This window comes from Panthera pardus, unplaced genomic scaffold, assembly GCF_024362965.1.
Source record: "Panthera pardus isolate Hobbes unplaced genomic scaffold, ASM2436296v1 HiC_scaffold_285, whole genome shotgun sequence".
NCBI lineage: Eukaryota > Metazoa > Chordata > Mammalia > Carnivora > Felidae > Panthera > Panthera pardus.
In genome coordinates this window covers 162,265-182,048 of record NW_026526860.1, presented here as the reverse complement: position 1 = coordinate 182,048, position 19,784 = coordinate 162,265, and the positions used below count along the sequence as shown (strand labels likewise).

Sequence of the window (19,784 nt, the reverse complement as noted above, 5' to 3'; positions counted from 1 at the left end):
ATTCAGCTGAGCCCCACTGCCAGTGCAGTAGGTATCCCGACAGAACTATCCAGAAGCACAGGAAGTACCAGTTCTCACATGAGGAATCTGGGTTGTTCCTGTGCTACGATGTGAATCCAGCCCCAAACATGAGAACCCTGGATCTCAGACAGATGGAATCCAACATGTTCTTGCAGCTGAGGGAGATGTGTGACATTCCTACACTGCAGCCTTCCACACGGCATGCCTGTAGGGGAACAGGTTCAGCGTTGACTTCCCCGGGGTGTTCTGCGGTGTCCATGTCGGCTGCCTTTGTGATTTATGGTATAGCAGACATCTTCACCTTTCCCAGAATTTCTGCCAAAGCTTTCTTGGCAGTGAATAGTGCGGTCAGTGCAGTTTCCATGATAGCAGCAGCCCTCTTCAGTGCACCCGGTTCCATCTTGCATATGGAAGTCACAGGGTACGCCAAGGTCACCCCATGGCAGAACTCTGGAAGATCACGTATATTTTCGATTGGTCTGCAGGGTGTCCAAGCAGCGGAGTTGGTGCAGTCTGTATAGCATCTGCCTGTATTCCATTTGCCCCCAGGGGTTCAGATACAATCACGCATACAGCCTAGATTGCTGTAGCACTGGTTGAATGAGCCGCAGTCACACTGCTTTCCTGGATCCACTATGTAGTTTCCATAGTGATAGTGGGTCAGGCTTTTATTTAAATGCACCCTTTCAGTGTTGAACATGCACTTGCCTGTTCCACAATTCATTATGTGCTGCATATGAATGAAGGAACAGTTACTGAAAGCTTCCATTATACCAGTTAGTTGGGTCCTAAGGCAGCTGGACCTTTTTTGGCAAGCACATTCATCAGTGTCAATGCACGAGCCACAATTTCTTGCCATCTGATGTGTTGCTATGACAGACAAGAGTAAATAATATCTGCCTAAATAACCCAGAATGATGGCATATAAGCCATTGGTGGATGGCATATAGAATATACAACTGGACTGCCATGAACCTCATGGGGCCCATCTCAAATCACATTAAGGGTGAATGTGTTTTAAGAAATCGAAAATACTTTCACTCATACTATTGAAGAGGAAAAAAAAGGGGCTCTGATGCAACACAAAATTGCCTGAGTGAGCTTGATGTCTCTCACTATAAATGACCATGAAACCAATAACTTACATCAATAGCATGAAATATGGACTCAATTAAGCTAACTAGCCTTACTAGGAATTGGGCACTTTTTTCCACGTGGTTAACACACTATACATTGTTTTGAAACTGAAAGCAAGTCCTTTGAAAATTCTGTGATGGGATGAACAGAACTTACTAGAGATCCTTGGGGCTGCACTGGCATTTCCTTGAGGAACAGGGGGTCCCCTGTCCTCCTTATATCCCCGGTTATAAGTAGGTCCCATTGCACAGATGTCTGCGACTATGTGAGAAACAAAGTGTTCAAACCATTGGAAATCACTGAGGGGTCTCATATCATAGGCAAGTTAATCCAGCTTCATGATAGCTTCAAGGCTGCCATAACCTAGGTCAATTGTGACCATGGAAAAAGGAATCTCCTCCAGGTAGCTGAGGTAGTAACAGTCTGGACACATGAAGGGGTAGTCCACCTGCAAGGCTCCCTGAGCATCCTGAGTCATCATCAGCAGAGTCTGGACCAAAAGAGTTTCTTGTGCCGCATGTACATAACATGTCTCTTGCCCCAAAATGCAGGCTATACACAGACAGCCAGGCATCTGAATGCCTTTGCTGTGGTGCGGCTCCTTCTTGGGAATTACCACCTCAGAGGAGATGTAGCGCCATGAGGGATGCCCTTGAGAACCCTGCACAGGAGCCAGCACTGCCCAGAGTGCAAAGAGCAAGAGGGGCGCCCTCAGGGTGACCTGGCCCTCTGCCAGCCTCATGCCCCTGCTCAGAGACATCTGCCAGTGAGAATGGATAAATGGAGGATCCTCAGCAAAGCCAGGTCTAGACCATCGGACAGAATAGAGGGCTGTGCCAGGTGGCCAGCACCCTGCACGTGGGGGCCCCCTGTGGGGTTAGGCAACAGTCCCAGGGTGTGGCATTGGGTGACCCTGCACATCAGTTCGGCTGGGGTGGATGTGGGAGGGGCAGGTGGGCCATGGTCAAGAGTGGTCACATGGACATGGGTAGGGATTTGGACCCAGAGGCATGGCTCTAGTCAACACCTTCAATCTTTCCTCCAGCTACTTGCATATGGGCTATGCAGTTATATCACCCTTAACTTCTCTATCAAATCCATGTCCTGTGGTACTGCTGGGTCACTTTCTTTGGATGACTACTTTTTCTCATTACAGAGACCACTGCTTTGCTTCCTTGTGATGCGGAGGTAAACATTGTCAATTTTACCTTTAGGGGTGATGCTAAAAATCTCTTTGTAGTTTTGTGTGTCTTATTCTCCTTGGCTATTAGTTTGCAAGCCATTTGATCCTTTTGGGTTTTGCTTTGAAGGTTCCTCTGAGTTCACTGAGGAAAACATTTGTCAGTATTCTGAGTGATGATTGGTGAACTACAAGGTTGTATTTTAGTATTTTCTTATGCCAGCTGGGGAGAACAGAAAGTACTGCTGACCATGTGTGAGCCCCAGGGGTTTTCTCCTCTAATCCCTTATGGGGGTTCTTTCCTGGCCTCTGGCAGTCTCCTCCCATGTAGTTTGGTTCCCTCTTCACCTGGAGATGGAGGGGAGTTGAGGTTACTTTGGCAGCTTGCACCATGGAGTCTGCCCATGATCAAAAGATGGTTTTGACCATGGCACTCCCTTGCTTGAATAAGTACCCTCTACTGCTTTAAAACGCCCTGGGTCAGGGAGAAACCTCAGAGTTGGCGTTTGGACAAGAGTTTGCCTTCTCCCCTGTGGCTGGCCTTCTGAATATAGCTCAAATTCCTTTGCCACCCAAACTAAAACTTTGAACATTGACCTTTCCAGTAACAGGCAGCTGAATTTGGGTTTTGATACCAATGAAATGGAGAGTGAAATGGCAGTTTCCAGGGCCTGGCAGGGAGGGTCAGTGAGGAGTAGATCTCAAGGGCTATGATTTTGTGTTATGCAAGATGACAAGTTTTAAAGGGGTCTCCACATCATTACCCCTGTAATTATCAATACTGTAATGTATGGTTAAAATTTTGTGAAGAGTCTGGGTCTCATGTTCAGTGAGATCTTAACCACAATATAAAAGTGGAAGACACGAGTTTTGCTTCTCACACAACAGTGTGCTGAACTGCATGGACACACTCTCTACTGATAATTTGAAAACAATTAAAAAAAAACTTATATGTTTTGAAAACTAACCCTGAGGATATGTCATTTACAGATATCTTCTTCCATTCCATAGGTTGCTTTTTTGTTTTGTTGATTGTTTCCTTCACTGTGCAGAAGCTTGCTATTTTGAGGCAGTCTCTCTCTATATATAATTTTCTTGTATTATATTAATGTAAATTCAATCTGTTAACATACAGCGTAGTACTCATTTTAGGGGTAGAATGTAGAGAACCATCGCATACATATAACACCCAGTTCTCATTTCACCCAGTGCCCTCCTTAATGGCCACATGCCATTTAGCCCACCTCCCCCACTTCCCCTCAGTTTGTTCTCTGCATTTAAGAGTGTCTTCTGGTTTCCTCCCTCTCTGTTTTGATTTATTTTATTTTTCCTTTCTCTATGTTGTGTTTCTTCTATTCCACTAATGTGTGAAATCATAGGATATTTGACTTTTTCTGACTGACTTGTTCCACTTAGCATAATACACTGTAGTTCCATCCACATTATTGTAATTGGCAAGATGTCATTCTTTTTGATGGCTAAGTAATATTGCATTGTATATATTTACCACCTCTTCTTTATGCATTCATGTGTTGATGAATATTTGGGCTGTTCCACAATTTGTTTTTTGTTGATAAAGCTGCCATAAAGATTGGGATGCACGTGCCCTTTCGAATCAGCATTTTGGTATCCTTTGGATACCTTTGGTATCCTTGGATAAATGCAATTGCTTGATCACAGGATAGTTCCGTTTTTCATTTTTTGAGGAATCTCCACACTGTTTTCCAGAGTGGCTGCGCCAGTTTGCATTACCATCAGCAGTGCGAAAGGGTTTCGCTTTCTCTGCATCCTTGCTGACATTTTGTGTGTTCTGAATTGTTAATTTTAGTCATTGTGACAGGTGTGAGTTGGTATCTCATTGTGGTTTTGCTTTATATTTCACTGATGAAGAGTGTTGTTGAGCATCTTTATTCGTGTCTTTTTGCCATCTGGATGTCTTCTTTGGAAAAATATGTATTCATGTCTTCTGCCCATTTCTTCACTGGATTATTTGTTTTTTGAGTGTTGAGTTTGGTAAGTTCTTTATAGATTTTGGATACTAACCCATTGTCTGAGATGTCATACAAATATCTCCCCCCATTTTGTCAGTTGCCTTTTAGTTTTGTTGATTTGTTCTTTGCTGTGCAGAAGCTTTTTATCTTGATGAGATCCCAATAGTTTATTTTTGCTATTGTTTCCCTTGCCTCTGGGGACATGTCTAGTAAGAACTTGTTCTGGCCAAGGTCAAAGAGGTTGGTGCCTGTGTTGTCCTCTAGGATTTTGATGGTTTCCTGTCTCACATTTAGGTCTTTCATTCAATTTGTATTTATTTTGGTGTGTACTGTAAGAAAGTGGTCCAGGTTCATTACAAGTTCACGATGCTGTCCAGTTTTCCCAACACCAGTTTTTGAAGGGACTTTTTCCATTTGATAGTCTTTCCTGCTCTGTCAAAGATTAGTTGATCATATAGTGATGTGTCCATTTCAGGGTTTTCTAATCTTTTCCATCAATCTATGTGTCTATTTTTTGCCAGTATCATCCTGTCTTGATGACTACAGCATTGTAATATAGCTTGATATCCAGAATTGTGGTGCCTCCAGGTTTTTTTCTTTTTCAAGATCTTTGGTTATTTGGGGTCTTTTGTGGTTCCATGATAATTTTAGAGTTATTTGTTCTAGCTCTGGGAAAAATGCTGGTATTATTTGACAGGAAATTGAATTATTTGCATTGAATGTCTAGATTGCTTTGGATAGTATTGTCATTTAACAATGATTTTTCTTTTGATCCATGTGCATGGAATATTTTTTCCATTTCTTTGTGTTTTCTTCAATTTCTTCCATAAATGTCCCAGACTTTTCAGAGTACAGATCTTGTACCTCTTTACTTAGGTTTATTTCTAGTATATTATGGTTTTGGTGTAATTTTAAATGGGATTGATTCCTTGATTTCTCTTTCTCCTGCTTCATTATTGGTGTATAGAAATGTAACAAATTTCTATATGTTGATTTTGTATGCTACAAATTTACAGGTTTACTGTACCAGTTCTAGCGGGGTTTTTTTGGTGGAGTCTTTAAGGTTTCTATATATGGTATAAAGTTCAACTCCAGAACTGAATAATCCTATTAAAAAATGGCCAAAAGACATGAATAAGCATTTTTCCAAATGTGACCTACAGATTGTCACTAAACACATGAAAAGATGGTCAACATCACTCCTCATCAGGGAAATATAAATCCAAACTACAATGAAATATCAACTCACACTGGTCAGAAAGGCTGAACTCAACAGCACAAGAAACAACAGGTGTTGGTGAGGATGCAGAGAAAGAGGATCCTTTTGGAGGTGCTGGTGGGAATGCACACTGGCACAGCCACTATGGAAAACAGCATGGAGTTTCCTTAGAAAGCTAAAAATACAACTCCGTTACGATAGAACAAATGCACTACTAGGTATTTACCCAAAGGATACAAAAATACTAATTTAAGGGAATTGTACCTCTCTGTTTATAGCAGCTATGTCACAAACAGCCCAGCTATGGAAACAACCCAGCCGAAGTATGCATTGATTGATGAATGGGTATAGAATACGTGGTATATCTACATAACCCCGTCCACGCACACTGGAATATTTCTCAGCCGTAAAAGGAATGACATTAGCTATTGTTAAGGACAGGGATGGGCCTAGAGAGTATTATATTTACGGAAATAAGTCAGAGAAAGACAAATATATGATTTCCTCCATATGTAGAATTTAAGAAACAACAAATGGGCAAAGGGAAAATAAGAGAGAAGAGGCAAACCAAGAAATAGGCGATTTTTTCAATGTTCACTTATTTATTTAGAGAGAGAATGGGAGGTGGGGCAGAGGCAGATTGGAAGAGAATCCCAAGGAAACGTCGTGCTGTCAGTGCAGAAACCAAAGTGGGGCTCGGTCTCAGGAATGATGAGATCAAGACAAGAGCCCAGATCAAGAGTCGTGGGCCTAACCCATGGAACCACGTAAGCCCCACGAAACAGATACTTAACTATAGGGGAAAAACTGATGGTTACCCTGGGGAGGGTGTGTGGAGGGATGGGGAGGTAGTTGATGGGGATTAAGGGGAGCGCTCATCACGAACACTGGGTGCTGTATTGCAATGTTGAATCACTATATTTTACACCTGAAAGTAATAGTACATTGCATGTTAACTAACTGGAATTTGAAGAAAAACTCAAATAATGTATTTATAGTGCCTGCAAATGGCCATGTTGGCATACAGCCCATGAAGAAGCATTTATTGCAGAAAATATACTACCAGAAAGAATACCTAGACTATTTGAACTAAGGTATGTTCTTTTCCTTTCCCACCCCAGATCAGCAAGAAGAAACTCCAGTGCAAGTAACTGGGACTATAGGCATGTGCCCCTGAGCCTGGCTGCAACCTCCCCTCCAGACTGTTGTAGCCAATACACACGGTTCCCGGTGACCAGCTCCTGTTCAGAGGACTCTTTCCCAGAGGGACAGAATGTCAGTGACCCTAAGCTGTTTGCTGTTGAGGCCAAGCCCCAGCAGGTGCCACTGAGATGTGCGACTCACTCATTGTTGGCAGCCCCACTCCCAGAAAGGAAGCTCTGCCCTGGGCACAGTCCACTAGGGATGCTGGGAACCTGATCACCCCAGACCTGACTTGTATGGCAGGAGTCTCATGCCACCAGGACAAGCAAGCCACAAGGCAGTGAAGCTGCCAGCCACCCCTAAACAGAGCCCTCAGTTTCCAAACTGTTTGGAATCCTGTTTGTCCCCAACATGCCCTGCAGCTGCAGACCTTTGCCCAGAGTATTGCCCAGGGTAAGGGGGAGATGGAGTAATCCTCTAATCCAAGGAGCAAATCTGTTCCTATAGAACTGACTTCATTTCCAGCTAAGTGTGAGGAAGAAGGTCTGGGCCTCATGTTGTGGGAGAGTGAGGTGCAGGAGACAGATGGTTTCAGTGGAGGATTCCTAACCTACTCCCCCTCACCTGCAGGAGAGAGCCAGAGCCAGGGACAGTGGAGGGAACAGCTCCTGTCAGAACACATATCAGACTATGGTCTCAACTACTCTCCATTCAGAGCAGTCCGGGGTTGTAGGGTTCAGTCTGTGGAGACTCCATACATCAGAGGGTGGTTGAACATAGGAGTGCTGTCAAATGAAGCAGAGTATCTCATCCTGTGGTTTAGGAAAGAAAGAGATAAGGAATGTCCAACCAAACCACTGTCACCATGGTCTGGCTGTGTGAATGTCCCAGGTCACACCACCTCTGTAATTATGGGACTACCGCCCTTCCCTCCACATCATGTCTTTGAGTTTCACCTGATTTCAGGTGTGCATCAGTAGTGTCACAGTTCTCTGGCAAAGCATCCCATTGATGGAAGTTTCGTAGTTGGTTTATTCCTTTATATTTAGAAAGACTTTTGCCTTATTCTGAGCTTCTAACACTAAGAAAGATGCTGTAAATATTTACACACCATTTATTTTCTGAGCATGGGATTTCATTCTTCAGGGACAAATACTCGGGAGTGGTATTTCCAGGTTCCTTTTTATGTCATCCATGTATAATTTCATAAGCAACAGCCAACGGTTTTCCAGAGCTGGTGTTTGTTTGTCAACCTTCCTGCATTGTTTGAGGCCCCACGTATGCTGGATGCTCACCTGGATGTTGTTGTCAGAGTTGTTCCTACCTGAGCCATTGGGATGTGTGTATAGGGCATCTGTTGCATTCTTGATTTGAATTTCCCTGACAGTCGATGGTGTGAAGAGTCTTCTCCAGTCAGTAACTGATGTGTCTATAACCTCAAGGATAGGATGTCTACTACACAAGGCTGTGCTTGTTTGATGGAGGTTTGTTTCCTTTTTTCCTATTGACTGTTGAGGGTTCTTAGCATATTCAAGATGCAGGTCCCTTGGTGGTTATGCAATTTTTGAATGTTGTCTCTTACTCTGTAATTTATCTTACTATTGGTATTCACGTGGGCAGATAAGCGGAATTGATTTTCACAAAGTCTATTTATACCATTTCTTTTTATGGGTCTTGTGTTCTTAGCTATAGTTTTCCTTTTCTTGATGAATGATTGCTTATGACTAATATTTTTTTAAAATGTTTATTCTTGATAGAGAGAGAGAGAGACAGAACGTGAGCGGGGAAAAGCAGAGAGAGAGGGAGACACAGAATCTGAAGCAGGCTCCAGGTTCTGAGCTGTCGGCATAGGGCCTGACAACGGGGCTCAAACCCTCAAATTGTGACACCGAGACCTGAGCTGAAGTGAGACACTTAACTGACTCAACCATCCAGGCACCCCACTGATTTCTTGACTTACAATGTAACTAAAAGTCTTGTTTTTTTTTCTGGTTTCTCTCAATGTTGACATGTTCCCTATTTGGTCCCTGGTGACTTAGAGATTTGTCGTTTGTTTTTATTTATTTATTTATTTTTTTAATTTTTTTATTTTTATTTTTTTTTTATTTTTTAATATATGAAATTTACTGTCAAATTGGTTTCCATACAACACCCAGTGCTCATCCCAAAAGGTGCCCTCCTCAATACCCATCACCTACCCTGCCCTCCCTCCCACCCCCCATCAACCCTCAGTTTGTTCTCAGTTTTTAACAGTCTCTAATGCTTTGGCTCTCTCCCACTCTAACCTCTTTTTTTTTTTTTTCCTTCTCCTCCCCCATGGGTTTCTGTTATGTTTCTCAGGATGTCGTTTGTTTTTAAATTTATAGACTCTAGCAAATCATTTTCGTGGCATGGTTTTTCCTAATATATGGAAATTAAGTGGAAATATAGGAAATTGAAGTTCAAATTTCACAAGAGTTGCCATTCTGTGTCTCTTTGGCCAGACTGCTCATCAGATTTGATAGATATGCTCCTGGGGTCCAAAAACACGTTTACCTTTTCAGGTGGTGGGCTTTCTATATGTCTCAGGAGCCGCTGAGCTCTGTGCACACAACTGCGTTCTTGACACAATTTTTCCTTCGCAATTCTATGTGAAACCCTCAAAATCCATTTTTTGCATTGCCAATTTTAGACACTTCATGAATAGAATGCATTGAAGCTCTTGTATCATTTCCTAAAATTATTTTACTCTTGCGTGTTTGGGACTGTAATTTTTCTTCTTCCTTCCAAGGGGAGCTCATATCTGCATTTGTGGAATTCTTCCAGGCTTCTCATCTCTTAATACTTTTCCAACGTGGTGTGCAATTTTTGACCAAATGAATACTTAGGTTTATTTGTACTCTACCACATTGGGTGATAGGAGCCGCGAGAGAGGCTGCATCATATGGGTTTTTTTTTTTGTCCCCTTGTATGTTACCTGTCATATTGAATGTTTATAGAGCATCTAGCCCCTCACTTTCATGAACCACTAACAGGGGACATGGTTCTCTTCAAGAGACAGGAAAGGAAGACAAGGGAGCTGAGAAAGCAAGTCGGGGAAGGAACCCCAGAGCTTCTCAGGAAGCGTCAACTGTCCACACTTTCCAGTTCTGCAGATGTGGGTCCCTGCTGAGGCCCAACCTGGGTTCTTGTGCAGGTGTCTGGACAAGCTGCCCATGATGTGTGGGCACAGGGGAGTTGGGAAGGGCAGCTGTGGTTTGAATTCCAGCCCACCTGGCACTGCTGTGAAAATTCATGAGTATGTTAATTTATGTCCACCATCAGTTAGGGATATAATGAGTAAATGCAAGACGTTAGACTCACTACCTTAGATTCCATGTTCATGACAATTTGTGACAACAATTCTCCCTTCCTTTTTTCCACTTTTTAAATTTTTCAAGTTTGTGTTTAAATATTTGTTAGTTAACATATTGTGTAATATTAATTTCAGTAGTAGAATTTATTGGTTCATCACTTACATTAACACCCAGTACTCATCACAACACGTGGCCTCCTTCATCCCCAACACCCATTATCCCATCCCCCACACACCTGCCCTCCAGCAACCCTCAGTTTGGTCTCTAACCTTAGAGTTTTTTTTATTTTATGATTTCTTGCTCTTTTTCCCCTTCCCCTAGATCTAAATTCCCCATAGGAGGAAATCATATGGTGTTTGTCATCTTTGACTGACTTACTTTGCTTAGCATGATGCCCTGTAGCTGCATCAACATCTTTGCAAATGGCAAGATTTCATTCTTTTTTATGACTGAGTAATATGCCATTGTATACAGATAGCAAATTAATCACTTGGTGGACTTCTGGTCTCTTTCCTCAGTTTGGCTGTCATAGTTAATGCTGCTGTAAACATTGGGGTGCATGTACTTCCTCAAATCAGAAGTTTTGTATGCTTTGGATGAATTCCTAGTAGAGCAATTGCTGGAGTGGAAGGTTGTTTAATTTTTAGTTTTTAAACTGTTTTCTGGAATGGTCCGGGCACTTTGCATTCCCACCAAGAGTGTAAAAGGGTTCCCTTCTCTCCTCATCCTCATCAATATCTGTTGTTTCCTGAGTTGTTAATTGTAGCCATTCTGACAGGTGTGCAGTCATCTCTCATTGTAGTTTTGATTTGTAATTCTCTGATGATGAGTGATGTTGAGCATATGTTCGTCTGTGTCGGTTAGCCATCGGAATGCTTTGTTTGGAAAAGTATCTCCTCATGTCTTCTGCCCATTTCTCCACTGGATTCTTTGTATTTTGGGTGTTGAGTTTGAGAAGTCTTTTTAATAGATTTTGGATAGTAAGCCTTTATCAGATATGTGGTTTGCAAATACCTTTTTAATTTCTGTAGAATGCCTTTTAGATTAGTTGATTGTTTCTTTAGCTGTGCAGAAGGTTTTTATTTTGATGAGGTCCCAGTAGTTCAAGTTTGCTGTTGTTTCCCTTGCCTCTCTAGACACGTCTAGTAAGAAGTTGCTATGTCGAAGTCCAGGAGGTTGCTGCCTGTTCTCCTCTAGGATTTGATGGTCTCCTGTCTCACATTTACGTCTTCCACCCATTTGGATTTATTTTTGTGTATGGAGTAAGAAAGTGGTTCAGTTTCATTCTTCTGCATGTTCTGGTCCAGTTTTCCCAACACCCTCTGTTGACAAGGCTGTCTTTTTTCCCATTACATAGTCTTTCCTACTTCATCCAAGATGAGGTGGCCATACATTTGTGAGTCCATATCTGGGTTTACTCTTCTGTTCTCTTGATCTATGTGTCTCTTTTGTGCTTGTAGCTTACTGTCTTGATAAGTACAGCTTGTAATACAGCATGAAATCCATAGTCATGAAGTCTCCCGTTTCTTTGTGTAGCATAGACATTTCAACACTACTTGCTCCTTAAATCCATGAACATTGAAGGTGTTTCCACTTCCTTGTGTCATCCTCAGTTTCTTTCACCGTTTTTAGAGTCTTCAGATTATGGATATTTTAACTTTTTAGGTATCCTATTATATTTGGTGCAATTGTAAACGGGATGGATAGTTTTTTTTTTTTCTTTCTGTTTCCTCATTATTGCTGTGTAGAAATGCAGCCGATTTCAGTATGTTGATACTGTATCTTGTGACTTTGGTGAATTTGTGCATCAGTTCTTGCAATATTTTGGTGGAGTCTTGAGTTTTTTATATAGAGTGTCATGTCATCTGTGAAGAGGGAATGTTTGACTTCTTCTTTTCCAACTTGTATGCCTTCATTTTTTGTTGTCTGTTTTTGAGGATAAGACTTCCACTGCTGTATTAAGTAGAATGATGGGTGTGGATATCCCTCTTGTGTTCCTGACAGTAGAGGAAAAGGTTTTTTTTCCCCACTGAGGATATTAGCTGTGGGGTTTTCATGTACGGACTTTATGATGTTGAGGTGTGTTTCCTCTACCGCTTGTTGAGGGTTTTATCAAGAAAGGATGCTGTACTATGTCAATTTTTTTTGCATCTATTGAGAGGGTCATATCATTCGTATCCTTTCACTGATTGATGGTATGTATTACATTGATTTATTTGTGACTATTGAACCACCCTTACAGCCAAGGAATAAATCCCACCTGGTCACGTTAAAGGATCCTTTTAATGTCTTGTTGGATTCAATTTGCAAGTATTTTCTTTCTTTCTTTGTAACGTTTATTTATTTTTGAGACAGAGAGAGACAGAGCATGAATGGGGGAGGGTCAGAGAGAGGGAGACACAGAATCTGAAACAGGCTCCAGGCTCTGAGCTGTCAGCACAGAGCCTGACACGGGGCTCGAACTCACGGACCGCAAGATTACGACCTGAGCCAAAGTTGGACGCTTAACCGAATGAGCCACCCAGGCGCCCCTGCAAGTATCTTCTTGACAATTGTTGTATTCTTGCTCATTAGGGCTAGTGGCATGTAAGTCTCATTTTTAGTGGGGTTTAATCTGGTTTGGAACCGTGATCATACTCATCTTATAGAATGAATTTGGAAGTTTTCTTTCCATTTCTATTATTTGGAACAGTTTGTGAATACAGGAATTTTCTATTCTACTTAAATAGAATATTTTACACTCTTCTTAAATATCTGGTAGAATTCACCTGTGAACCTATCTGGCCCTGGATTTTTGTGTGTCAGTAGATTTTTGATTAATGATTCAATTTCTTTGCTCATTATCAGTCTGTTCACGTTTTCTATTTCTTCCTTTTTCAGTTTAGGTAGTTTACATTATTCTGGGAATTTATCCATTTCTTCCAGATTGCCCAATTTGTTGGCATATAAATCTCCAAACTATTTTCTCATAGTCGTATTTCTGTGGTGTCAGTCGCGATGTCTCCTCTCAAATTCTGATTATATTTACTTTCGTCCCTTCTCTTTTGTTTTTGCCAAGTCTGCCCATGGGTTTATCATTTTTATTTCTTCTTACAAAAACCAACTTATAGTTTCATTCATCTGTTCTACTGTTTTTCTTTGTTTCTATATCATTTATTTCTGCTCTAATCTTTTTTGTTTACCTGTTCCTGCTGGCTTTAGGGTTCATTTGTTGTTCTTTTTCTAGCTCCTTTAGTTGTAACGTGGTTGTGTGTTTGAGACCTTTCTTCTTTCTTGAGTTTGGCCTGTACTGCTATATATTTCACTCTTCCATCAACTTTGCTGCCTCCAGATGGTTTGGAACTGGCATGTTTTCATTTTCATTTGCTTCCATGTATTTTTTTATTGCTTCTGTAATTTCCTGAAAATCTCATTCCGCTTTTACTACAATGTTCTTTAACCTAATGTATTGGCAGTGTTGCTCAAATTTTTCTTGTGGTCGACTTCAAGTTTCATAGTGTTGTGGTTTGAAAATACGCATGGAATGATCTCAGTCTTTTTGTACTTGTAGAGGGCTGATTTGTGACGTAGTATGTGATCTGTTCTGGAGAATGTTCCATGCGCACTCAAAAAGAATGTGTATTCTGGTGCTTTAGGATGGAATGTTGTGAATATATCTGTTAAGTCCATTCAGTCCATGTGTCTTTCAAAGCCATTGTTTCCTTATTGATTTTCAGCTTAGATTGTCTTTCCATTGTTGTAAGTGGAGTGTTAACGATCTCTATTATTACTATTGTCTATTATCAATGAGTTTCTTTATGTTTCTTATTAATTGAGTTATATATTTCAGTGCTTACATTTTTGGGGTATAAATATTTAAAACTTCACATCTTCTTGTTGGATAGACCCCTTTATGATGATATACTGCCTTCCTGATCTCTTGTGACAAACTTTGGTTTGAAAACTAGTTAGTGTGATATGAGTGTGGTACTACAACTTTCTTTTGACGTCCGTTAGCATGATAAATTATTCACCCTCCCCTCACTTTCAATCTACAGGTGTTTTAGGTTGAAAATGAGTCAATCGTGTGCAGTGTGTAGAAGGATCTTGTATTTGTTTTTATCCATTCCGGTATCCTATGTCTTTTGATTGGAGCATTTTGCCCATTTACATTCACAGTAATTATTGATAGATATAAACTTAGTGCCATAGTGTTACCTCCAAAGTCATTGTTTCTGGAGATTTTCTCTGTTTATTTCTAGTCTTTGTTACTTTTAGTCTTCCTTTCCCACTCAAAGGGTCCCCTTTAATTTCTCACAGGGCTGATTTAGAGACAATGAACTCCTTTGGTTTTTGTTTGGGAAATTCTATCACTCCTTGTATCTGAATGACTGCCTTACTGGAGAAAGTATTCTTAGCTGCAAAATTTTCAATTGCGCATGTTGAGGATATGATGCCACTCCCTACTTGCATGAAGGTTTCTGTAGAGACATCTGCCATAGTTTTTTTTTAATCTTCCCTTGTTAGTTAGCAACTTCTTTTGTGTTGATGCTTTTATGGTTTTTCTTTATCTGGATATTTTGCCATTTTCCTATGACATGTCTCAGTGTTGGCCTGCTTTTTTTTTTATTTTTTATTTTAATGGGTGTTCTCTTTGCCTCCTAGATGTGGATGTCTGTTTCCTTCCTCAGCTTGTGGAAATTTTCACTATAATTCACTCAGATAAATTGTATCCCCTTTTTCTCCCTCTTATTCTTTTGGGACTCCTTTCAAAAGAATGTTATTACAGTTTATGGAGTTGCTGATTTCCCTAAGTGTATGTTTGTGATGCAATATTTTAATTTTCCTCATCTTTCCAGCTTCATCTCCCCCATACTTTTATCTTCTATGTCCCTTCCTCATTCATCTGCTTCTTTCAGCCTTGAGGTCATTATATCCAATCAGTTTCACATCTCGGTTACAACATTTAAAATTTCATCCTGACTAGTTTTTAGGTCTCTTCTGTTTGCAGTATGCGTATCTTTCATGTCTCATACATTTTCCTCATGCACAGCTAGTATCCTTATGATACTTTTTGAAAATCCTGTTTCATTATGAGAGTTTTTAGAAATTCTGTTTGAGGCACATTAGTTTATGTGTTTTAATTATATCCCTCACAATGACCTTTCATCATTTTTTCTTTTAGGATGAGTTCCTCCATCATGTTGTTGTCTATGTCTCTGCCTTCTTAAATGTTTTAGAAAATCCTGTTATCTTTTCTGCTTCTAGGGTAGTATCTTTATTGAGCAGTATTCACATACTGTCCAGGGCCTGACACTTCATGAAGCATTTGTTTTATGTTCCGTGGCACTGTGCTGTCGTGTTTTGGCTGCTCTGTCCCTCAGGACAGTCCTCTGCAGATTTTCTCCTTGCCTCCAGTGGGGAGTGTTGGACTTTGTGCCCAGTGTTGTGAGTTTTAACTAGGTGAGTTTGGTCTGCTTGTTAAAAGAGGCTAATTCCTATCTCCCCTAGAGGTGAGGATATGCGTCACTGTATGATCAGCTGACTTGGTGCGTGTGGGGGCTTACGGTGGTCTTTGGAGGAAGGGGTGCAGTGGTGGTCTGGTTGCCAGGCACTCTTTCCTAGTAAGCAAGCACTTGATGGGGGCTGGAGTAGGTGGAGCTTGGTGTTAGTGGCTCAGCTTGCACTGGGGATGCTGTGCTGCTGAGTGAAATCTGTCCATGCTGATTGGTGGGAGGAAATATTGGCATCAGCTCCCTCTCTAGTCCCTGGAGTTGGAGTTCCCAGCCTCCCCTGTTCAGGAAGCTCTCACACGGAGAGAACACTTGTGGGTCCCAGGCTTCCATCAGAATTTATTTCACCCTGTCTGCGTCCAAGCCATTGACACATCTGGTGGCACAGGGCTCTTATGTTTTATCTCAGGAGCTCTAGCTGGGTTTGAAAACTCCAAATTGTGTGAACTCAATATGACAGGGACCCCACTGATCCTCTGGGAAAGGGTCTTGATGTGCTGTGCCTGGAGCTGATTTACCCCAGATGGGCAGCTGCATCAATACTAGGGGCTTGGAGTGCATGGTGAAGAACAACCAGAAGGCAGTGTCCAGCTAGCTGCTCTCAGAAGAGGCTCCTATGCTAATGATCAGGGAACTTTAATAGTGCCTGTCAGCTCTCCTGTCCTATGAGAGGCAATGCCCCGTCTCCCAAATGCACTCCGCGAAGGGAATTGTCTCTCCCCATGCGACCCAGGGGATACTCAGACCACAGTTCCCCTTATGGGCCTCTGCCCTCCTCCACAGGAGCACTGCTGTGCCCACCAGACTCCACCCCAATGATGGGATTGACTTTTAAATCTTCAGTCTTTGAGCTCCACGTTTACAGGAGGTTGACTTGTCATGATCAACTTTATAGGTTATCTTGACTGTGTCATGGGTGCCCAGATTCACCACTGTTTCTGTGGATGTCTGTGATGTGTTCCAGAAGAGATTGGGATTTCCATCCATGGTTTCTTTCTGCCTGGGCACCACCCATTCCATTAAGTTTGTCAATAGAATCTGATGCAGATGGAGGATGAATTCCCTCATTTTTACTTCCCATGTGCTTGTTTGAACTGGAATATTGGTCTTCTCTGGCCCTTTTTCTGAGAGTTACATCACCATCTCTCCACGTTCTGAGACTAGACACTAGTCAGAATCAGACAAGAATTACGTCACTGGTTTTCCTGGGTCTTCAGCTTGTGACAGTAGATCATGGGACTTCTCAACATATTTAGTTATGGAAACCAATGACCTTTGGGTTGTGTTCTTCAGGGGAATCTTAACTAATACATGGAGATTGTTTGTCTCTCCTTTAGAGTAATTGAATAAAGCTGTAGCTCATTTAAAGTCCTGAGTAGTAAAGGGATATGAAGAAAATGTCACGTTGTTTGACTGGGACAAGGGCTGGGTGAGGATAAGGAGGAGCTGTGGGATCCTGTGGTCCTGGCTGCACAGGGAGCGCATCTGGGAATCCTGTAAATGTGCAGCTGTTGTGCCTCAGGAAATCTGTAATTCACTCATGTTGAGGGACCAGAGTAAGCAAGTGCAAACAACTGTGTCTTGTGCATGTTAGTCTAGTTTCCCTATGACAACCCAGTTGCTAATTCAGAGAGTTAATAGGTAAACACAGAATCATATAACCAGGGAGGCTCCCTGGGGAAACTGCTGTGTGGAGAGGAAGCCCCAGACCCTGACAGGAAACCTGATTGTAACCTCCATCTGCACCTGCGCCTGGGAACACAAAGGAGAATTGTGCATAGTGTGCGCCCCCTGGTGGTGCTGATCCCTTCCAGCAGGGAGGTTTGTGTCTGGGCTTCCAGTGATGTCCCCTCACTGTGTCTTTCGCACAGTAATATGTGGCCGTGTCGTCGGTCTTGAGGTTGTTCATCTGCAGATACAGCGTGTTCTTGGCGTTGTCTCTGGAGATGGTGAATCGGCCCTTCACGGAGTCTGCGTAGTTTGTACTACTTCCACTACCACTAATTGCTGCGACCCACTGCAGCCCCTTCCCTGGAGCCTGGCGGACCCAGCCCATTGCATAGCTACTGAAGGTGAATCCAGAGGCCACACAGGTGAGTCTCAGGGACCCCCCCGGCTTCACCAGGTCTCCCCCAGACTCCACCATCTGCTCGTCACACTGGACACCTGCAGACACAAGACATGTTTGTCAGGAAACTGTCACACATCCACTGTCTCACTCATATCCACTCACAGACTCAGTGTCCCTCGTTCACCATGAATTACCTTTTAAAAGAGCAACCAGGAACACCCAGCCCAGCACAAACTCCATGGTGAGGTGTGTGTGTTCTGTGCTGATCACAGAATGGGAACACCTGGGACTCCCGGGGCTGGGGCTCGTCTCCCAGCTGCACGGTCGGGCTGGGTTGGTTTTATCAGCACAGAACGGGCCCCATTTGCATGTCCTCTGACATATATATCAAGCTCCAGACTTAGGTTTGATTGTGTAAAAGTGAATGACAGGGTTAGGGATGCACTTCTACATTAGTTTGTGTGGATGGCGGTGTGACAATATGAAGAATTTTTTTTTTCAGTTTTGGATTTTTACCTTTATTAATGGAGGCTTCGCATAATCTTTAAGAAACATTTACCTCAACAGCATGATCACGCAAATTTTCTCTTAAAATATTTTAATTTTTTTATTATTAATTAGTATTTATTTTTAGTTTTAAAAATTAACATCGAAATTAGTTATTATATAGTGCAACAATGATTTCAGGAGTAGATTCCTTAGTGCCCCTTACCAGTTTAGCCCATCCCCCCTCCCACAACCCCTCCAGTAGCCCTCTGTTTGTTCTCCATATTTATGAGTCTCTTATGCTCTGTCCTCTCCATGTTTTCATGTTATTTTGGTTTCCCTTCCCTTATGTTCATCTGTTTTGTCTCTTAAAGTCCTCATATGAGTGAAGTCATATGAGTTTTGTCTTTCTCTGACTGACTCATTTCACTTCGCATAATACCCTCTAGTTCCATCCACATAGTTGCAAATGGCAAGATTTCACTCTTTTTGATTGCCAAGTATTACTCCACTGTATATATTTACCCCTTCTTCTTTATCCATTCATCCATCGATGGACATTTGGCTCTTTCCATACTTTGGCTATTGTTGATAGTGCTGCTATAAACATGGGGGTGCATGTGTCCCTTTGAAACAGAACACCTGTGTCCCGTGGAGAAATGCCTAGTAGTGCAATTGCTGGTTCATAGGGGAGTTCTATTTTTAGTTTTGTGAGGAATCTCCATACAGTTTTCCAGAGTGGCTGCACCAACTTGCATTGCCCCCAAAAATGCAAAAGAGATCCTCTCTCTGCATCCTCGCCAACGTCTGTTGTTGCCTGAGTTGTTAAGGTAGCCATTCTGACAGGTGTCAGGTGGTATCTCATTAGGTTTTGATTGGCATTTCCATGATGATGAGTGATGTGGAGCATTTTTTCATGTGTCGGTTGGCCATCTGGATGTCTTCTTTGGAGAAGTGTCTATTCATGTCTTTTTCCCGTTTCTTCACTGGATTGTGTTTTGGGTGTTGAGTTTGATAAATTCTTTATAGATTTTGGATACTAACTCTTTATCTGAGATGTCATTTGCAAGTATCTTCTCCCATTCTGTCAGTTGAATTTTAGTTTTGCTGATTGTTGCTTTCACTGTGCAGAAACTTTTGATTTTGATGAGGTCCCAGTAGTTCATTTTTGCTTTTGTTTCCCTTGCCTCTGGGGACGTGTTGAGTAGGAAGTTGGTGTGGCCAAGATCAAAGATGTTTTTGCCTGCTTTCTGCTCGAGGATTTTGATGGCTTCCTGACTTACATTGAGGTCTTTCATCCATTTTGAATTTTATTTTTGTGTATGGTGTAAGAAAGTGTTCCTGGTTCATTCTTCTGCCTGTCGCTGTCCAGTTTTCCCAGCACCACCTGCTGAAGACACTGTCTTTATTCCATTGGATAGTCTTTCCTGCTTTGCGAAAGATTAGTTGGCCATACATTTGTGGGTCCATTTCTGGATTTCGTATTCTGTTCCATTGATCTGAGTGTCTGTTCTTGTTTTTTTTTTATTGTTTTTGGCATTTATTTATTACTTTTCAGAGACAGAGACAGAGCATGAGCGGGGGAGTGTCAGAGAGAGAGGAGGACACAGAATTCCAAGCAGGCTTCAGGCTCTGAGCTGTCGGCACACAGCCTGATGTGGGACTCTAACTCACGAACTGCCAGATCGTGACCTGAGTCAAAGTCGGAT

The 19,784-nt window shown here is 42.0% G+C and overlaps 1 gene segment (V, D, J or C); it reads right to left on the bottom strand.

Moving 5' to 3' along the window:
• Window positions 1-1,483: 1,483 nt before the first annotated feature.
• Window positions 1,484-17,893, bottom strand: LOC109261490 (immunoglobulin heavy variable 3-23-like). The segment is given in 3 exon segments: window positions 1,484-1,819; window positions 17,374-17,684; window positions 17,784-17,893. Coding segments are annotated over 3 exon segments (693 nt in total).
• Window positions 17,894-19,784: the final 1,891 nt, after the last annotated feature.